The 18,283-nt window shown below is 41.9% G+C and overlaps 1 protein-coding gene across 2 annotated transcripts in view; it reads left to right on the top strand.

Moving 5' to 3' along the window:
• LOC149311637 (inter-alpha-trypsin inhibitor heavy chain H5-like) overlaps positions 1–18,283 on the top strand; it is a 53,588-nt gene that overhangs the window by 20,352 nt on the left and 14,953 nt on the right. The window contains exons 6-8 of one of the 2 annotated variants that reach the window (XM_089527518.1): positions 2,309–2,478; positions 4,205–4,321; positions 15,397–15,568. In XM_089527518.1, the coding sequence (XP_089383644.1) occupies positions 2,309–2,478; positions 4,205–4,321; positions 15,397–15,568 (459 nt within the window). Of the gene's footprint in view, positions 1–2,305; positions 2,479–4,204; positions 4,322–15,396; positions 15,569–18,283 lie in introns of both variants that reach the window. The other variant, XM_089527517.1, reaches the window with a different exon arrangement.

Genomic DNA, 18,283 nt, shown 5'->3' with positions numbered 1-18,283 from the left:
CTCACTGGGATATCTGTTTCCATTCTATTCTGTTCTTTTCCTCAGCCTATGTGTGCTTTTTTCCGGAACTACATTTGTGACAGAACTATAATGAACACTATAATGAGTCAAGTGTCAATGGCACTTGCAAGCAGCATCCACAACAAAATGTTGCAGAGCAGACTGAGATTATCTGGGCTGTTAGCAGTAAGACTCAGCAAGGACAAGGTGACATTTTTGGACCTATCCCAAGATATAAAAAAACATGTAATCCCAAGTAACACATAATAACATAAATATACCACTAACAGAAGCCAACTCAACATATGTTGCATATAATATATCATATAATATGTAATATGAATCACACATACAATAGTCAGTTCTAATAACATCAGAGCATAACTAGGCATGGTGTAACAAGGCCCTGGTAAAATTGTTTCATATACAGACTTGCTTGGATTCTGCACCAAGTTCCTTATTCATGAACTTGAACAGGACAAATCAAAATACAACAAGCTTGCATCAAGTGTACAAATTTTTCACATGTTCCTTGACGTCACTTCTAACTTATGGAGACCCCCAAGGTAAATCTGTCACAGCGTTTTCTTGATAAGATTTGTTTAGAGGTTTTTTTTCATTGCCTTCCCCACAGACTCAGAGAGTGTTTAGTCACCAAATAAATTTCTATGGTTGAGCAGGGATTCAAACTCTAGTCTCCAGAGTCCTAGCAAACTCTCAAACCACTACACCACACTGGTATTAACATTGATGTGTGCCTTCAAGTTACTTCTGAGTTATGGTGACCTTAAGATGAAACTATTTAGGAGTTTTCTTGGCAAGATCTGTTCAAAAAGGTTTGCTTTTGCCATTCTCTGTGGGGTATGAGACTGTGACTTGCCCAAGGTCACCCAATGGGTTTTCAGGGCTAAGCAGGAATTCAAACCCTGGTCTCCATAGTGGTGGTCCAATACTCAGACCACTACACTATCCCGGATCATGACCTTCATTATAGCTATGGTTTAAAAAATGACTCATAGAGGTAGATAGTCCTCAAGATTATACAGCAGCAAGTAATGTTCATTTGCTCCTTATCAAACCAGCAGGTTCCTGTTACTCTAAAAGTCAAGTAGTGGTTAGAATTCTGCTGAGAAGTTATGAATGTGAAATCACTGTAGTTACAGGGCTCTATAATGATTCCCATCCCAATTGCTCCAAATCCCCATTTCCTGGGCAGCAGCCACAGCAATAGATGGGTGTCTGTTCCCTTGTTGATCAGGAAGCACCTAACTGATAGTACCACTCTCTCCCATGTGTGATCTCTGGGGTGGCAAGTAGAAACAGGGCTCCTGCTTCCCCTTCATACCAAAGACTGCTTGTGCAAGAGGGTGGAGTGGACCATCAACCATTTACTTCTTGATCAATGGAGAACAGACCTCAGTAGATCACAGACTATTTTTTAAACTAGGTACTACATATGAATTGCAAACATGAAACAGTCACAAGTGTGTAACTCAAGGTTATGCCTTCATAATTGTCCAAGAGGATCTGGTTTCTTTTGGGTATTTACGCCCCAGCCTTTACATACTTGGGCTTATATGCCAGAGAGAAAAACAAGAGTGAAAGTGATCATTTTCTGCATGCATTTATCTGCAGGTGACTGGGGTGGAAGAATGGGTTAAAGTGTTCAACAGGTGTGGATGTGTATGTGCCTTCAAGTTGCCTGTTTACTTATGATGACCCCATGAATTTCATAGGATTTTCTTAGAAAAGGAATATTCAGATGTCCACCAATAGATTCATAGATTGGTCACCCACTGGTGGATTCATAGACAGCACTTACTGAGCAGAAGTGGGGAACCTCCAGCCTGTGGACCAGATGAGGCCTGAACCCAAGGCTACTCACCAGCTGTTTGGCTGGTCCCTCTCCACTGTAACCCACTGCCTTATTTCCATTGCATTTCTTCCAGTTCAGCACTGCAAAACACCAAACTCGGAACTGGTGAGGTAGAACATAGGGATTTGGGGGAATTAGGGAATGGGTTTAAGCAGAGTCTACCCTACGATATCACGTGGATGACTATGGTAATCTGGGTAATGTAACTTGTTATTATTATCTTCCCCTCAGTGTTGAAGAAAGATTAAGTTGCCACTACAGTCAACATTCTCACATGGGATGGTAGGGAGTCACCATTTATTCTTTGCAGATCATCTTAAGCCTGTCTTGAACACCACACAGCAGAGTCAGGAGTCTGCCCTTTAGATACAAATTTGACACTTGTGAGTTTTGTGGATCCTGACTTTAGTCAATGATTTGCTTCTCCAGCAGATGATGCCTCTCCACCACCTTCAACTGTAGTTGGCCAGACCAAAACTTTAGCTAAAGTAACCTTCAGTCCAACTGTTGTCCAGCAAGCTAAGATTGCAAGGAATGGAATTCTGGGAGATTTTATCATCAGATACGATGTCAACCGGGAGCTGAGTGTTGGGGATGTCCAGGTATGGTGTTGACTGCCTGCTGTTCATCATATTATTAATGGTGCAGTCTGTGAAACAGATTTTGGGGGTGGACAAGTTCTGGTATTCCAGATGTTGCTTGACTGCAACTCCCATTAGCCCTATTCAACATGGCTAATTGTAAAGGATTATGGGAGATGAAGCACCTAAACATCTGGAGGGGCAGTTGTTGCCCCCTTCTTGCTTATTGGATAAGATCATGTGAAATTGTGGTTCCTTCCTATGGAATCTTGGGGTTTGTAGTCTCAGGAGGCACTTGAGTTCTCCGGCTGAGAATGTTAAATGCCACTCTCTATACTGCAGAGCCCAAGGTTCTGTAAGATGGAACCATGGACTTTATCACACACAGCTTTTAAACTGCCATAATAGTTGGGTAATAGTGCTTTTGGTGATACCTGTCATACAACACCATCTTTCTCTCATCACTGCCTTGTCTTCTGATTGTGGTTAGCCTGCACTTTGCCATTAATGGGGAAAACCCACCAATAAGCTTCCAATCATGCTGGTATAACACTAGTCCACAAGTGCAATATATTATCCTGTGGCAGTTCTGGGATTGCATGGTCACATGGTGTCAGTGTTGCCTCCTCTCCTCCCTCTTCACTATTCCAGAACAGCCATTTTTGTATTTTTTAAACTTTCTTATATATTCTTTCCTTTTTATTTTTAACAGCATTTTTATTAAAAACCATAATTACACTTAAAAAAACCCAGACACACACAAATGCAATAGTGCATATTCCCAATCAGCTATGTATGCACTTCCCTTCATTAATGCAATCATGGCGAGAACGGGGGTTGTGTGATAAAATCCCATGGGCAGTGAAAGTGGAATCATAGCACTATAATTATGTAGTGTGAATAAGGCTCTAGTTTCAGGACATGCTTGCTGAGATTCTGCATCGCACTAAAGAATAGTAAAATTTTCCCAGGTGCAATTCCAACTCATCACACCTTCCCTGCACACTTGACATATGTTTTTCCCTTCCTGGACATCTCTCCCCACAGCAGCCATTCAGTGACCAGTGGAGAACAGGGGAAGGATGAGGGGCAGCCAGCTGGCTCTATTCTGGCTCTGTTTTCTGCAGTTCCAGAGACTAGGACCTGGAATAATGGATTCAAACTAGAGGAAAAGAGATCCCTCCTCAACCTTAGGAAGAACTTCCTGACAGTAAGAGATGTTCAACAGTGGAACACACTCATTTGGGTTGTGGTGGAGTCTCCTTATTTGGAGGGTTTCAAACAGAGACTGGATGTCCATCTGTCGGGGGTACTTTGATTGTGTGTTCCTGCATAGTAGGAGGTTGGAATGGATGGTGCTTGTGGTCTCTACAATTCTATGATGTCTTGCTCCTGGACCTCTGGAGGATTCCTATGAAGTCTAGGAAGATGCCTCTTTCTTCATGAGGGTGGCTGCAGGAACAGAGCCAGCTGTCTGTCTGTCTATCTTTTTCTCATCCTCCTCTGACCATTGAATGGTTGTGGGGGAGATACATGGCCAGAAAACAAAGAAGTGGGTTGGGGTAATCCAGGTGCTAAATTCTTCCATCTGGTATGGCCAAAAAGTTACATATGTATGTATGCACACAGGTGTAAGCTTCAGTTACACCTCTTTATGTCACTTAGAGGATGCTCATCATAGGCTCCGAAGCTACAGTGACCTGACAGACATGACATGAGTCTGAACTTTTCCTTCTTGTCCCACCAGGTGTTGAACGGATACTTTGTGCACTATTTTGCTCCCAAAGACCTCCCTCCGCTACCCAAGAATGTTGTGTTTGTGCTCGACACCAGCGCCTCCATGGTGGGATTGAAGTTGAGGCAGGTAAGGCAGGTCTCCTCCTCCCAAATCAGTCCCCCTTGGAAAAGAAAGCAAACATGATAACATGGGGCGTGTATGTGTTGATTGTCATAATAGTATTAGCCAGCTGTGGATTTGGGGCTAAGAGCTTGTTTTAACAGCTTACAACTCACATTGTAAGGTATTTATATTCTCTGCCAAAGAGTTCTAGTGTTTTGCCAAATGACAAATCCCAGGATTTCATAAGATTCAGCCATGGCTGCTAAAGCGGGATCAAAGTGCTGTGTTCTGTTTTGTGAAATATACTTTTATCTATAGATATAGGAATCTTAGATGACAGTAATACAGCCTGTGGTGTGTCTTCCATGCAATCTGTAGCAGTGTGTTCAGTTCTGGGCACCTCATTTAAAGAAATATATAGACAAGTTCGAGAGAGTTCAGAGAAGAGCAATGAAGATAATAAGAGACATGGAGAATAAAACATATAAGGGAAGGTTGAAGGAGTTGGACTTGTTGAGCTTGGTGAAGAGAAGACTGAGAGGTGGCATGATAGCACCTTTTGAATACTTCAAGAGCATCAGAGAGAGGAGAGGGCAGGCCTATTCTCTGTTGCCCCAAAGGATAGAATTAGCTCTAAGGGTTTGAAATCGCAAGAGGACAGATTTCGATTGAACTTTAAAAGGAACTTCTTAACAGTGAGAGCAATTTGGCAATGGAACCAATTGCCTAGAGAGGTGGCGGGGTCTCCTTCTCTGGAAGTCTTCAAAAAGAGGCTGGACAGATACCTGCCAGGGATGCTTTGGATGGAGATCCTGCAGTAGCCCTTGAGACCCCTCCCAACTCTTTTATTCTATGACTCCATGACTCTATGAATGGTGCTGTTTGGGTCTAATTTGTAGACACCCAAAGCGATGGGCCCACCATGGCACTATCCTTCTGTGATGGTGGTGGAATTACGTTTTCCTGTGAGGCTAGAGAGCATGCTGCTGGTAGGGTTTCTCCTTGCACCTAGGCTTTTGCTGAGGAGCCAGATCTAAATGGGCCAAACAGCTACTGGGCAGAAGCAGTAGTGGCAGGAGGGTGATACTGGCAGAGGATTCCTTCAAGACAATGCAGTGGCACCATAGCTAATGCTTGTTAGTACTGAACAGAAGGAGGTACCAGCAAAGCACTTCTGAATGTCGTATACCAAGTAGACTCAGTGATGAGAAAATCCAAAATGAAAGAAGAAATAGTACCAGAAGATGAGACTTCCAGATTGGAAGGTATTCAACCAGCTACTGAAGAAGAGCAGAGGACAATGTGTCTAATGACACAGTTGGACTCAAGCTGAAAGCACGTTTAGCTGATGACATGCTCAAAGGTGAAAGAAAAGTCCAAAGCTGCCCAATGCATGTAATACCAACATGGAATGTTGGAAGCATGAATTGGGGGAATTTAGACATTGTAAAACAAGAAAGTGAATGTATAACTGTTGCAATATTTGAGGTGAGTGAGCTAAAGTGGATAGGAAGGGGACATTTCCAGTCAGATAATTAGACAGAGAACCAATGTGGTATAGTGATTTGAACATGGAACTATGACACTGGAGAGTAGGGATTGAATCCCTGCTCTGCCATGGAAACAGACTGGGTGACTTTGAGATGGAGCCTCAGATGAAGACAAAAGCAAACCCACTTTGAGCAAATCTTGCCTAGAAAACCCCATGACAGATTTGCCTTAGGATTGCCATAAACTGGAAATGACTTAAAGGCACACAACAACAACTCAAGTCAAGAGGAGAAACCCTAGGGAGTAGGTTTACAAGCAATTAAGTATATTAAATTAAAATAATGTATGTGTGTGTATGGAGGAGGAGATTTCCAGGATACAATCTCTGGATGCATTTGGGAACCTACTAAAGGTGATCATGAACTATCCAACAATTACACAGTGTTTTGCTCTGGAAATAAAAATCTAAGAAGAAATGTGATACCATTAATAATGAGGAGAGATGTAGCAGAGAAGACAGGATTCATTAGAAAAGACCATGGCCCTTGATAAGCTGGAAGGAAGTAGGAAAAGAGTTATACCACATTATAAGTGGAAAGATTCAGCCAAGGAAGGTATGGCTGCCCTGAGTTTGTAAGACCTGAGCAGGACCATTTATAACAAGATGACTTGAGGGTCTCTCATTCCTAGGATCAGCAGTATAAATTGAATCCAACTTGATGATAATGAGCAACAAACAATAAAGGAAAGGGTCCTTCATTTCTCTGTAGCTCCCTCAATCTTTTTCTATTCTCCCCATAAGCCAAAGCTTCCAAGAGTCTAGTTTCCTGGGTAGGGCAACATCATGCTGGGAAAGGAAGATTATGACTCTTTCCTGCCAGGATTTGGTGTGAACAGGCCAGCTCTGTGGGTCATGGATTAACCTCTGCAAGGGGTTTAGTTCCTCCTGATGAAGCCAGGATTATAAAGCATTAGCATTTTTGGCTCACCCTCAGCTCTAGGCTTCACAGTTAACTCTTGGAAACCTGCATAACAATTTCAGGACTACATTTAGCTCTCATTTGATTCAGTGGGGCTTAAGTATATGAAACTGGGATGAGGCTGTGGGGTTTGAAGGGTGAAGAAGACAGATACAACATTGCTGGATTGCTTGGGTTGCCACTTTACCTTCTCTCTCATTCAAACAAAATATTGAGAGGGCATTTGCATGACAATGTATTATGTATTATTTAATGTTGTTCATGTGCACCTTCAAGTCAGTTCCTACTTATGGTGACCCTAAGGCCAGTGGCATCACTATGGTTGATGTCACTCCAGTGCAGTATCTCATGCTGTCACCTTCAGGCTGCCTGGTACACACACCGACCCCCTTCCTCCTCCAGCCAAGAAACCTCTGCCGTGGCAAGGTGGGCTGCTACTGCCACCCAACAGTCCCTGCTATAATAGCATAGGGCAGATATACTCAAATATAGGGTCTTACACCTCAGAGCTGGGAAAAGTTACTTCCCCAGATAAGCGCTCCCAGAATCCACCAGCCTTTATAACCATGACACATCCCAAAATGAGATGCTTTCTAAATGGTCCATTCTTGTACATGTAAAAAAGCATGGAAACTTGAAGTAGGCAGGTAGGAAAAACATCTTGAGCCTGCCTTGGTGATGATGCTACAGTGCCATATCCATATTGGTGTCAGCCAAGGGCTTAAATATTTCTGCCATTAAAGACGACTCCTGGGCCACAATGCCACGAGCAAAATATTCAGTACCTCTTTGTTCTGGCTTAATAAGTCACACTCTTTAAGCGTGGAATGTGCGGGAATAATTCTGTAGCAGTGGCCCATCCAGTGATGCCAAAACCCAGCAGGGGCTTCCCGATGTTTTCTTAGGCTGAATAAAAGAGGACAGTGAGCATGTTCTGTTTGTGGTGGGGTGAGGAGAGGAGGACAATTTCCTTGCAATTGTTTCTACTCAGAAGGGCAGAAAAAGGAATGTGACATGGATGTCCGTGTTCAAACATCCTTTCCAGACTAGAACACACTTGCTGACCTGCCTCCCCACCCCCTCTCTCTCACTTCATCCTCCATCTTTTATCTTTTACCCTACCCAGACTCCACCTGAAAAATATTTATCTCATTTTAGTGTATTTGCATATTAATGTTTTTAATTCTTCTTTTCTGGTTTAATCTCTTTTTAGGACTCGATGGTGTTTTTATGTTAGGGGTGAGGGTTGGGGATTTTGGAATTTTTAATGCATTTCTCTTTTAATTGTATGTTATTTTACTGCTGTAGTCCACTTGGATTCCCTTGAGATTAAGCAGAATGTTGTTGTTGTTGTTATTATTAAACATCCCATTGGATCAGCATTAATTTTGGGGCAAGGATGCTGTGTATACCATACCAGCTTGTGGAGGTGCCAGGGCACTTCTCCTACCCTCTCATTTTCCATGTCTTTCTCCTGCTACTTTCTCCAGTGAGAGCATGCTGGATTCTGCTTCTGCTTCATGACATCTTCTTTACTTGAAAAGAAGACAGAGGAGAGTTTGGAACTGTTATGGATCTTCAACTCAATTCCAACTTATGGTGACCTCGAAGGCTTTCATGGACGGCATCCATAGTTTTTTGTAGGTTTTTTGGGCTATGTGGCCATGTTCTAGAAGAGTTTATTCCTGACGTTTCTTCTAGCCATTGAAATCCATAAACACTTCGACAACTTCAACAGGAAAGAAGAAACCCTTAAAGTAAATAAAGTTTGGCTACCAGTCCTGAAGAACACCAAAACCAGGACTCAGCAAATGCAAATGAGAAACCACTCAGGGTCAGAGGCTTTCCCAACAGAGGATGATCACCAATTAGCAGACACTAATCCTCTTTTGCATATCCTCCTACCCTGAGGAGGCCACCAACAACAGAACAATACAAGATTAACATGGGAGTATACACACACACACACACACACACACACACACACACTGTATACCCACTCTCTTCCAGGTCAGCATTCTCTGAAGATGCCAGCCACAGATGCCAGTGAAACATCAGGAATAAACTCTTCTAGAACATGGCTACATAGCCTGAAAACCCCACAAAAATTATGGTGACCTGCTCCCAGGTTTTTCTTGGTTCTTTGATTTCCAAGTGCAGGGGTGGTGGATCCCGCCCTACCCACAGGCAGGGTCCTCTGTCTATTGGATAAGGAAGATTAGAACAGAGGCCTATCTAATCCAGTCTTATCTACACAAAAGGGCCAACTAGTTGCCTTTTGGGACACAATAGCAGAACATGACTGTAACAGCAGACTCATGTTCACGTTCCATAGCTACTGTTATTGAGAGGCATGCTGGCTGTAAAACCAGAGATGACAAACAACTGTGGACAACGTTGTCTTCTGTGAGTTTACTTAATCCCTTTTTAAAACTGTATGAGTTGGCAGCAACCACTGTATCTTGTGGTAGCAAATTCCACAGTTTCACTATGTATTTAACTCCTCCTTTTTATTTATCCCCTTTCTGTTACCAACCTGTTTCAATACAGGGCACTAGGTTCTGCTGTTAGAGGAGAAGGAGGCAAGGACTGCCCAGTCATATGCAAAAGGATCTTGTAGCCCCTTTGAAACTAACTGAGAGAAAGAAGTTGGTAGCATAAGATTTCATAGGGTCTACTTCATGAGATGCATCTGAGTTGATGATATTGGATTAGCGGACCTTTGGTCTGAGATGATTCGGAGTAAGGTTGCATCTTATTTTCCTAATACATATCAGGATCCAAGTGATGTTGCTTTCATGGTGCAATTGCCACTCACATAGCTAATTTTATCCTTTTAAATTACAACTCTTGGTGGGAAGAAAAATCAGGATTGGGAATGTAGAGAGTGGTAATTATCTTTTTCCTCTGTCATAAAAATCATCCTTCCTCCTGCTGTGGAAGAACTGAAGAGAAACCTTCTTTTTGTACCAATGGAAACTTTTCTACCTTGGGGAAATAACACTTAGGGGCAGAGAGAAGAGATTATTTTTACTTGGATTGTGGCAAGGAAAAGGGTTGATTTCCTCCCCAGCAAATTTGCAATGGTCCTGATTTCCCCCAGCTGCTATTTACACACAAGACATGTTAACTGCAGTAACTGCTGGATGCCGTATTTTGTTTTTGCTGTCATAAATTTTGTCATGTTTATTAGGAGAACCTTTAAGAAGCATTTTAAGGGCAGAAAGCAAAGGTAATGTATAGGCTTATCTCTATGGGAAGTTTCTGTGTTGTACAGAATAGGTAGATCCAGTTTCTATTACTTTCCAGGCATCGTTGATATGGGAAGCCAGAACAAAGCCTTATTATTGGAGGGCATAAAAGAGCTGCATTTGCTTACATTTTACATGCTCTGTTGAAGGAAAAAGTGTGATTATCTGGATTGCAGGAGTTCAAGGAAAGGTTGAGGAATGTGATACAGGGTGAGAAATGCAGACTTCAGGTTTTTAAATGGGCAGAGGGCATGCCTCATAATGGACCACTTTAGATTCTTTGGTGTTATTAATAGGAGAGTTATTGATATTTGACATCTGAATACCAACTCCCTTTGTGCAAACTCGCCAACAATTTGCAGCAAAAAGAAACCAAGAAAACCGTTCAGAAGAACTTAGACCACCATTGCAGGCACAAAATGGAGAGCTTGCAGGAACCTTCAGCTGTCCATGGGAAAATGTGACTTTTTAGCACCCAAATGAGCAATTTTCTCTCCAAGTGAGAATTTGAGTGAGAATGTTCCCTTGTTTGAGTTTCAGTTCATTTCAGTTCATCCCTGTTTTCATTTCATTTCAGAGGTGGTCCATATTAAAGCCATGAATGGGGTTGGTGTTAGAGAACACTGATGGCCAATGACTTCTCTGTCAGTGAGAGTATTTAATAAGCATTTGAAGTTCAAATTAAACCCCGGGCAGATTCACCACCCCACTGGCATGGCAGGCAGTAGCTGCCACTGGTAGAAGGACTGAGAGTTCACCTGTTGGCCCCAACCACAAACTCATGCATTCACATGTATGTCTAAATGCTGCTTAGAGCTTTGGTTGAATTCATGAAGAGCATCAGATCCAGGACTGAGGGGCCCTTTGGTCAAGCTGCCTACTGTTGGCCACCCCTTCTCAGTGAATCTATGTTGTTGTTCAAGGTCTAGTGGCAAATTTTTGCATGTAGACGTTCATAATGACAGTCCCCAAAGCCACGGCCCCTCCTCCAGAGATATACCCTCCAACATTTTACAGGTGAAAACCAGGACTTCTGTGACCAAGCAACATCAGTTTGTGGTCAAAATAGCAAAGAGGAAGAACAGACAAGGTAGGGCAGGCTGTAGTGGTTTGCTTTTGCCTGAGCCTATTTCGGAAGGCAAGACTCTACCCGCTCTTCCTTCTGCTGAATTAATTGAGTGCAAAGTCTGTTTGCACACTGAATTCAGTTTGCAACAATTAAATAAACTGAGGACAGAGGGGGGAAATGGAAGGAGGAGAGAGAAAATGGGACATTTTAAAATTAACTTTAAAATGGGAAATAGAGGATTAATCAGGGTGATCCTTCCCAATTTTGGGGGCTTCTGTAACCATGCTTAGAGTTTTTGCACTATCCATAATAAATTTCCTGTATTTTTTTCTTTTTTATATTATTGCAAGCATTCAGAGTTTCTAGTCCTGTTTTATAGCATTAAGCTCATAGTATTAGCCCACTGTATTCTACTATTTTACTATAAATACCAACTTTTTTTACAAAAAATAAACTTGTCCAAACTTTGACAGTGATATTTGTGAGCAAAGGGCTATGGGGTTTGGCTCTTCTCAGAGAATGGTTGGGATAATAGTTACCCAATACTCAAAAGAAAGTGGTCACTCTGATCTGAATGGAAATTATGAATTCATGGATGTAAGAAGGACACAAGAATGGAGCCATTGTGGCTGGCCTGTGACTTCACAGGAAGTTGTTGTGTATGTGGAAGAACTAGGAAAGCTTGAACAGCTGAGTTCTTGTGTCCCTTTCAACTGGCTTGGCTTTCATAGGCGTGGCATCCTTGGGTCTCACCCCTGGCCCACGCTGCACATCAAGTGAGAGATTGTGTGAGAGAAATGTCACCAAAGACACAGTTCCCGTCTGCAGAGATCTTGGCTGGCTGAAGGTCATCATGTCAGCCTCTGGGAAGGACCACATCAGTGTTTGGGCAGCTGGAACTTGCTCCCTTAGAGTTCACCTGATTGTTTTTAGTCTTTTACATTTGAAGCCATTTCAATATGAGCAACCCAAGCAGGTTTATCAAAGGGAGGAACAAAACAAAAAACAAACAAACTGGAAAGCATATATTCACAGTAGAAGAATGAAAGGAGACCAAAGCCCATGTGGACTATGTGATGGTCCCAAAACTTTTATTTCTTAAAAAGCAGTCTGCACTCTCCATCAAAGTGAACTTTCTGATACTCTAATACTCAGATGGTCCTTTTTGATTGGGAGTGCAGACTGCAACTGCAAAAATTTCTGCTAATAGCCTCTAAAAAAGACCAACCGGTGAAAGGCATGCAAGATTCACTCATGTAGTTACATAGTGGCTGTGCTACTCCATCCCTCTGTTGAGGACTCACTTGTCTGTCTCCCAGTATGCCTAGCTATCATCTGATTGTCCAGTAGGCAATGCACAGCAGCTAGTTCTGCAGTCCCAGGGAATCAAGTGCTGCACTGAAAGCACTGGCAAACAGTGATGCACTATCCAAAGACACACAACTGCATGGCTGGAGTCTCATTGGTTGGTCCTAAGTAGAGTAGAACCATTGAATCAGTTTTGGAAGAAGCCAGAAGGGGTATCTAGTCCAACTCCTTGCCATGCATATGTATACAACTAAAGCACCCCTAAAAGATGCCCATTCAACCTCTGTTAAATGACAACAAAAGAAAGTACAGCACTATGAGGCAGTCTATTCCACTGCTAAACAACTTTAAGTGTAATCTCTGTTCTTGTAATTTGAATTAAATTCTTTAATACAGATTAAATTAATGGGGATGGGGGATTAGGAATATACGAAGATGCTTTTTATTAAACTAGATTACCTGACTCATGTGGTATATGGAGCTTACTGTTATCCAAGTTAATTTCAAGCAGGAACTTAATTGCTGATACAGGTTGTGTTTTCCTTATACAAAATACTTGGAGCTAGAAGTGTTTGGATTTTGGATGTTTTCACATTTTAGAATATTTGCATATGCATAATGAGATATCTTGGAGATGAGACCTAAGTCTAAACATGAAATTCATTTATGTTTTGTATACACCTTACATACATAACCTCAAGGTTATGCATACTATTTTAAATAATATTGTGTATGAAATAAAGTTTGTGTACACTGAACCATCAAAAAGCAAAGATGTCACTATCTCAGCCACCCAAGTATTTTGGATTTTGGAATTCCAGATAGGTGATACTCAATCTGTAGCAGTTTATAATTCCCAGACTGCTAACAGGAGTCCTTCATAGTTCAATCTGGAGATGGTAGGTACTGAACCTGAGACCTCCTGCAAGCAAAACTTGCCATTCATCACTGAACTACAGAAAGTCTAAAGCAGGGTTTGTGTGTTTTGCCAAGCACAGTTTTCTAGTTCAATAGTTGTCCATGGCCAATCAGATATTAGACTTCTGCTTGCATCAGACTGCATCAGCATAGCCAATAATGATGACTTATGGGTTTGGAATGACTGCTGCCCTTTATATTAGAGGATCAGTGGATAAGCTCTGGTTCATTGGCTCTACTTTCAGAACTAACAGGAGCTGGGTCTATGTGAAAAAGAATTCCACTTACACAAACAAGAAATGGATATCCGTGTTGTACAATGGCCAAAAAAGTACAACCATATGTGTATGGAACTTATACATGTATTTGGCACTAATGAATTAGTCCCAGTGTTTCTTTGCCTGACTTGCTGTCTACTGTATCAAATGAGTGCTGGAAGGAAAATTAGGAGAGGAAAAATCCTTTGTCCTTGATATCCCTTGGATTTGATCAGAAGGCCACCAGCTGGGATATATATCCAGATTCCATTGCAATGTGTAATATGTTTCACCATGACAGCATCAGCTTCCAGGCGAAATCACAAGGGAAACTGAATAGAGACTACCGAGACCTTTGCAGATCCTCTTTCCAAACTGATCCTTACATCTGGAACCAAGAAAGCTTCAATGTTTGCAGGATTGAAAGGGAAGGGAATCGGGACCTGGCACCACTTCTTTGGAAAGCAATGATATAAAATGTTGTTGACTTGACAAGAAAATGAAACAAGAAAATAAACAAAACAATTTTTTTAAGAAGAAAAAGTTCTTTACCAAAGTCTTCTGTGATCTAATGCCCTCCAGATGAATTGGACTGGGGGATATTTATCTTAGCACTAGAACATGTGAATATAGACATTGGGATTATTGTTGATCATAAATTAAACATGACCCAGTAGCTGATGCTGCAGCAAGGAAGGCAAATAATATTTTAACCTTCATTAACAGAATCATAGTTTCCAAGTCAAGGAATAGCCTAAGCCATCTAAAAGCATTAAACAATGTAACGATTAAATTAAAACCATGCACCTATACAGAAATGAATAAAAAGCCATGTTTGAACTGTGCCACTGGTGGTGCTAATCAGGTCTCTAAAGAGTGACCATTCCAAAACTGGGGAGACACAGCACAGAAGGCCCTCTTCCACATTCTCACAAAAATGTGTGCCTCCTTTTGGAGGGACACAGAGGAGGCTGTTTTAGCAGGCCTCAGGCAGGAGAAAGTGACACTCCTATATGGAGAGAGACACTCCTTCAAGTATCAAAGTTCCAGGCCACTTATGTGGCAACCTTAGGCATGCACCAGGGTCCACATGGGTGACTGAGATAGTGACACCTTTTCTTTCTGATGGTTCAGCATGCACAAATATTCTTTCACACACAAAATTATTAAAATACTATGCATAGTTGGCCCTCCGTATCCACTGATTCTGCATCCATGTATTCAACTATCCACATCTATAATTTTAAAAAAAAAATCCCCAAAAGCAAACCTTGATTTTGCCATCTTATATAAAATATTTCAGATTTTGCCTTTTTCCTATGCCATGGTATATGAGGGACAGATTTTTGTTATCTTCATAGGGTCCTAAAACCAAACCCCAGGGGATACCAAGGGTACACTGTATAAAATTACCTTCAGACTCTGTGTAAAGGTATATGTGAAGCATAAATGAAGTTTGTGTTTAGAGTTGGTTCCCCTCTCCAAGATATATGGAAATATTCCAAAATCCAAAAAAATCTGAAACCCAAAATACTTCTGGTCCCAAGCATTTTGGATAAGGGAGACTAAATCTGAACTTTATTCAAGGTCAGAATGACCTACTGTTAAATCTGTCCATTCCAGCTTTCCCTCTCTTTTGGAACTCACCTAGTTGGTGCAGCTTCTTCCTTGGTGGTTTCACACATATTCTGCCAAACTAGTAATTCACAAGGGTTACCCATTCACAGATGGGATTTGTCTCTTGGTGTTGCTGTCATAGAGCTCATTATCCAAAATACATGTATTCATCCCTTAGATGACCTTCCTCTATGTCGTCTCATTTCAGACCAAAGAGGCCCTGTTTACCATTCTCCAGGATCTCAGATCTGAAGATCACTTCAACATTATTGGCTTTTCCAATCGGATCAAGATTTGGCAACATGACCAGCTGATGCCAGTGACTCCCAACAATATAAGAGATGCAAAAATCTACATCCACAACTTGTCACCTACTGGAGGTAATCTTGGTTCAAAGGGGGGGTGGATAAGGTTCTCTGTTTTTTTCTGCTCACCTAAAACCCGCAGAATCTTGGAATCTTCTGTTTCGGCAATGCAGCAGCTGCCTGCACAGGTGTCCTGCTCAGCTGCCCAGTGCATTTGTTCCCACTGTGAGTCACCCATTCTGAGGTCAAAATGAGGTGCCCAGCATGTGACTGTCACTGGGCACCTCATTCTGATCTCAGAAGGAAGTGACACATGGCAGCAGTGGACACGCTGGGTGGCCCAGTTGGACGCCTGTGCAGACAGCTACTGTGATGTGGAAATGTAAGGTAACAAGGGGGAAATTGGACAGCTACAGAGCTAGGATTCTCCAGGTTGCCTCTGGAATATCTTAGCCAGTGCAGACAAGGCCTAAGAGGGCAGACCTTGGAAAAGGTACTTTTTGGACTGCATCTCCCCAGGGATAATGGGAACTGAAATTTTAAAAAGTAGCTTTTCTGAGGTCTGTGAAAGGAACAGGAGCATTCTTTCCTTCCTTCCGAATTCAGCTTCTGTCAGTGTAAGGACAGCTCTACTGGGTCGGAATAAAGGCCCGTCTCAGAGTCAAAAGCTTTGAGGAGCCCTCAGCAAAGTGTCTTCTAATTGACTCCCTGCCATGGGATTACCTGGTATCAATGACAACACCAGCAGGCAGCAGTGGTGTCACTGGGATTGATATCACCTAGTGTGGTAATGCATGGTGACACCCTCTCCCGTTGATTTCCTCCTATATTACACCTCAGTAATGTTTTTTTTAAACCAATGTTACTTGTAAATCTTAATTCCCATATATCACTGAATATCAAGGTAATAGTTTTGATATAAACAACTAGGAAAACTAAAATTGCATCTTTAAATTACAATATCACACAGCCTAAATGTATTTATGTGTACATAACTTCATGTGGTTAAAGTGAAAATTTGGTATGTTGTGATGTTTTTAAAGAAAATTTTAAAAGAATCATAGAATCATAGACTCATAGAGTTGGAAGAGATCACAAGGGCCATCCAGTCCACATGCAGAAACTCACAATCAAATCACTTCCAACAGATGTTCATCTAACCTCTGTTTAAAAACCTCCAAAGAAAGAGACTCCGCCAGACCCCAAGGGAATGTGTTCCACTGTCAAAGAGCTCTTACAGTCAGGAGGATCTGCCTAATTTTGAATATATATTTTTTTAAAAATTAACTTTAAACTTCTTTCAATTAAAAAAATAAATTTTTAAAATGTTAAAAACCTGGGGCCTCTCCTTTCTTCTCCCACTGAACCTCACCCCACTCACACCATCTCTTCAGCATTTTAAAAGGACACATGCAAACACCACAACCTATTTCTCCCAAAAGGCAGATGTTTGGGGACCAGTGGTGTCACCCTCCTTAGGATGTCATCTGATGCGGTCTGTATCTCCCATACCCACCTAGTGATGCCCCTGGCAGGCAGTTGGGTTCTACTGCATTATTTCCCCACAATGCCCCAGTGTGTTTATATGTTATAACATTTTGGGAAATAAAAAAAATGGCAGCATCCAGACATGCAGTCAAGAAAGATGTCACCACCAGTGGGCTGTTCTGCTAGGACTCCAGCTGTTGCCCTTGGGTGCTGGTGCCCACTGTCGTTCATCTATTAGAGCATCTCATTTCTTATAGTAGTGAAACAAACACCTCTGGGAAGCACACAATACAGACATAAAGGCAGTACCTATATTCTGCAGTTATTCCCAAGCAACTGATATTGGAGGTTCATTGTTTGCAAGATATAAGAAAAACATGGAGAGGACAACTCGATCTGTAGTGACTAGTCCTCGTGATAGCTATGTCCAACTTCCATGTATGAGTATGGAAGTTGCATATAACTATTATGAGGATTTCTGGCCGCTGGAGTCTTTGTCTAACATCTTTTTCATGGATGTTCCCAGCTCAAAAACAGAAAAATGAAAGAGAAGTTTGAAATGGCTTTTTTCCAGGAATGTAAGGAGAGAATTTCAGGTCTTTGACAGGAGCCTGGACCCTGTGCAAATTGGCTTGCAAGAAGAGGGAATAATTTGGCCAGCTTCGGAGCCAGAGGGAAGAGCAACGGTGGAATGGGATTGAATATTGACAAATGCACACTAGAAGATTAGTATCTGTCATGTTTTCGGGCATCTCTGGAGAATTGTGGGTTGCTCAATTTTAATTCCATTGAAATAAGCAATTCTGATGTTCTTGGATATCTCATCTTTGCTGTGTTTAATGTCACAATATTTAGAGGGGAGCAGTATCAGAGGTCTAACTAAACTCTAAGTGACTAAAGAGATGCACAATTTCTGGCACTTTTCTCCAGTAACAAGTGAAAAAAATGGGCTGGGAACCCTTGCCCCTTCAGGTGTGGCTAGACTACAACTCCCATCAACCATGCTGGATGGGTCTGATGGAAAATGGAGGATGTCAATGGAGGATGTCAGGTCTCCCATCCATGTGAGAAAACAACATGGCAACTTATATCTTGTGATTCCGTGCTCCCTACAACAAAATGGAGAGAAAGAGAAACCATACACGAATGGTGGGAAACCATTTGGGTGTGGGGTGGGAAAATAGATCCCCTCCAATTCCTTTGTGGGTCAGATGGCATGGTCACACCCATGATATCAACTGAAGCTGTGGGTAGAACTGGGCTTTGCTCCCTCTTCTGGTCTTTCCCTCTGTGTGTCTGACC

Source organism: Sceloporus occidentalis, unplaced genomic scaffold (genome assembly GCF_023333645.1).
Source record: "Sceloporus occidentalis isolate IW3139 unplaced genomic scaffold, rSceOcc1.0.p SCAF_5, whole genome shotgun sequence".
Classification (NCBI taxonomy): Eukaryota; Metazoa; Chordata; class Lepidosauria; order Squamata; family Phrynosomatidae; genus Sceloporus; species Sceloporus occidentalis.
The sequence above is the reverse complement of the archived record's forward strand: the minus strand, read 5'-3'. Positions and strand labels throughout refer to the sequence as shown.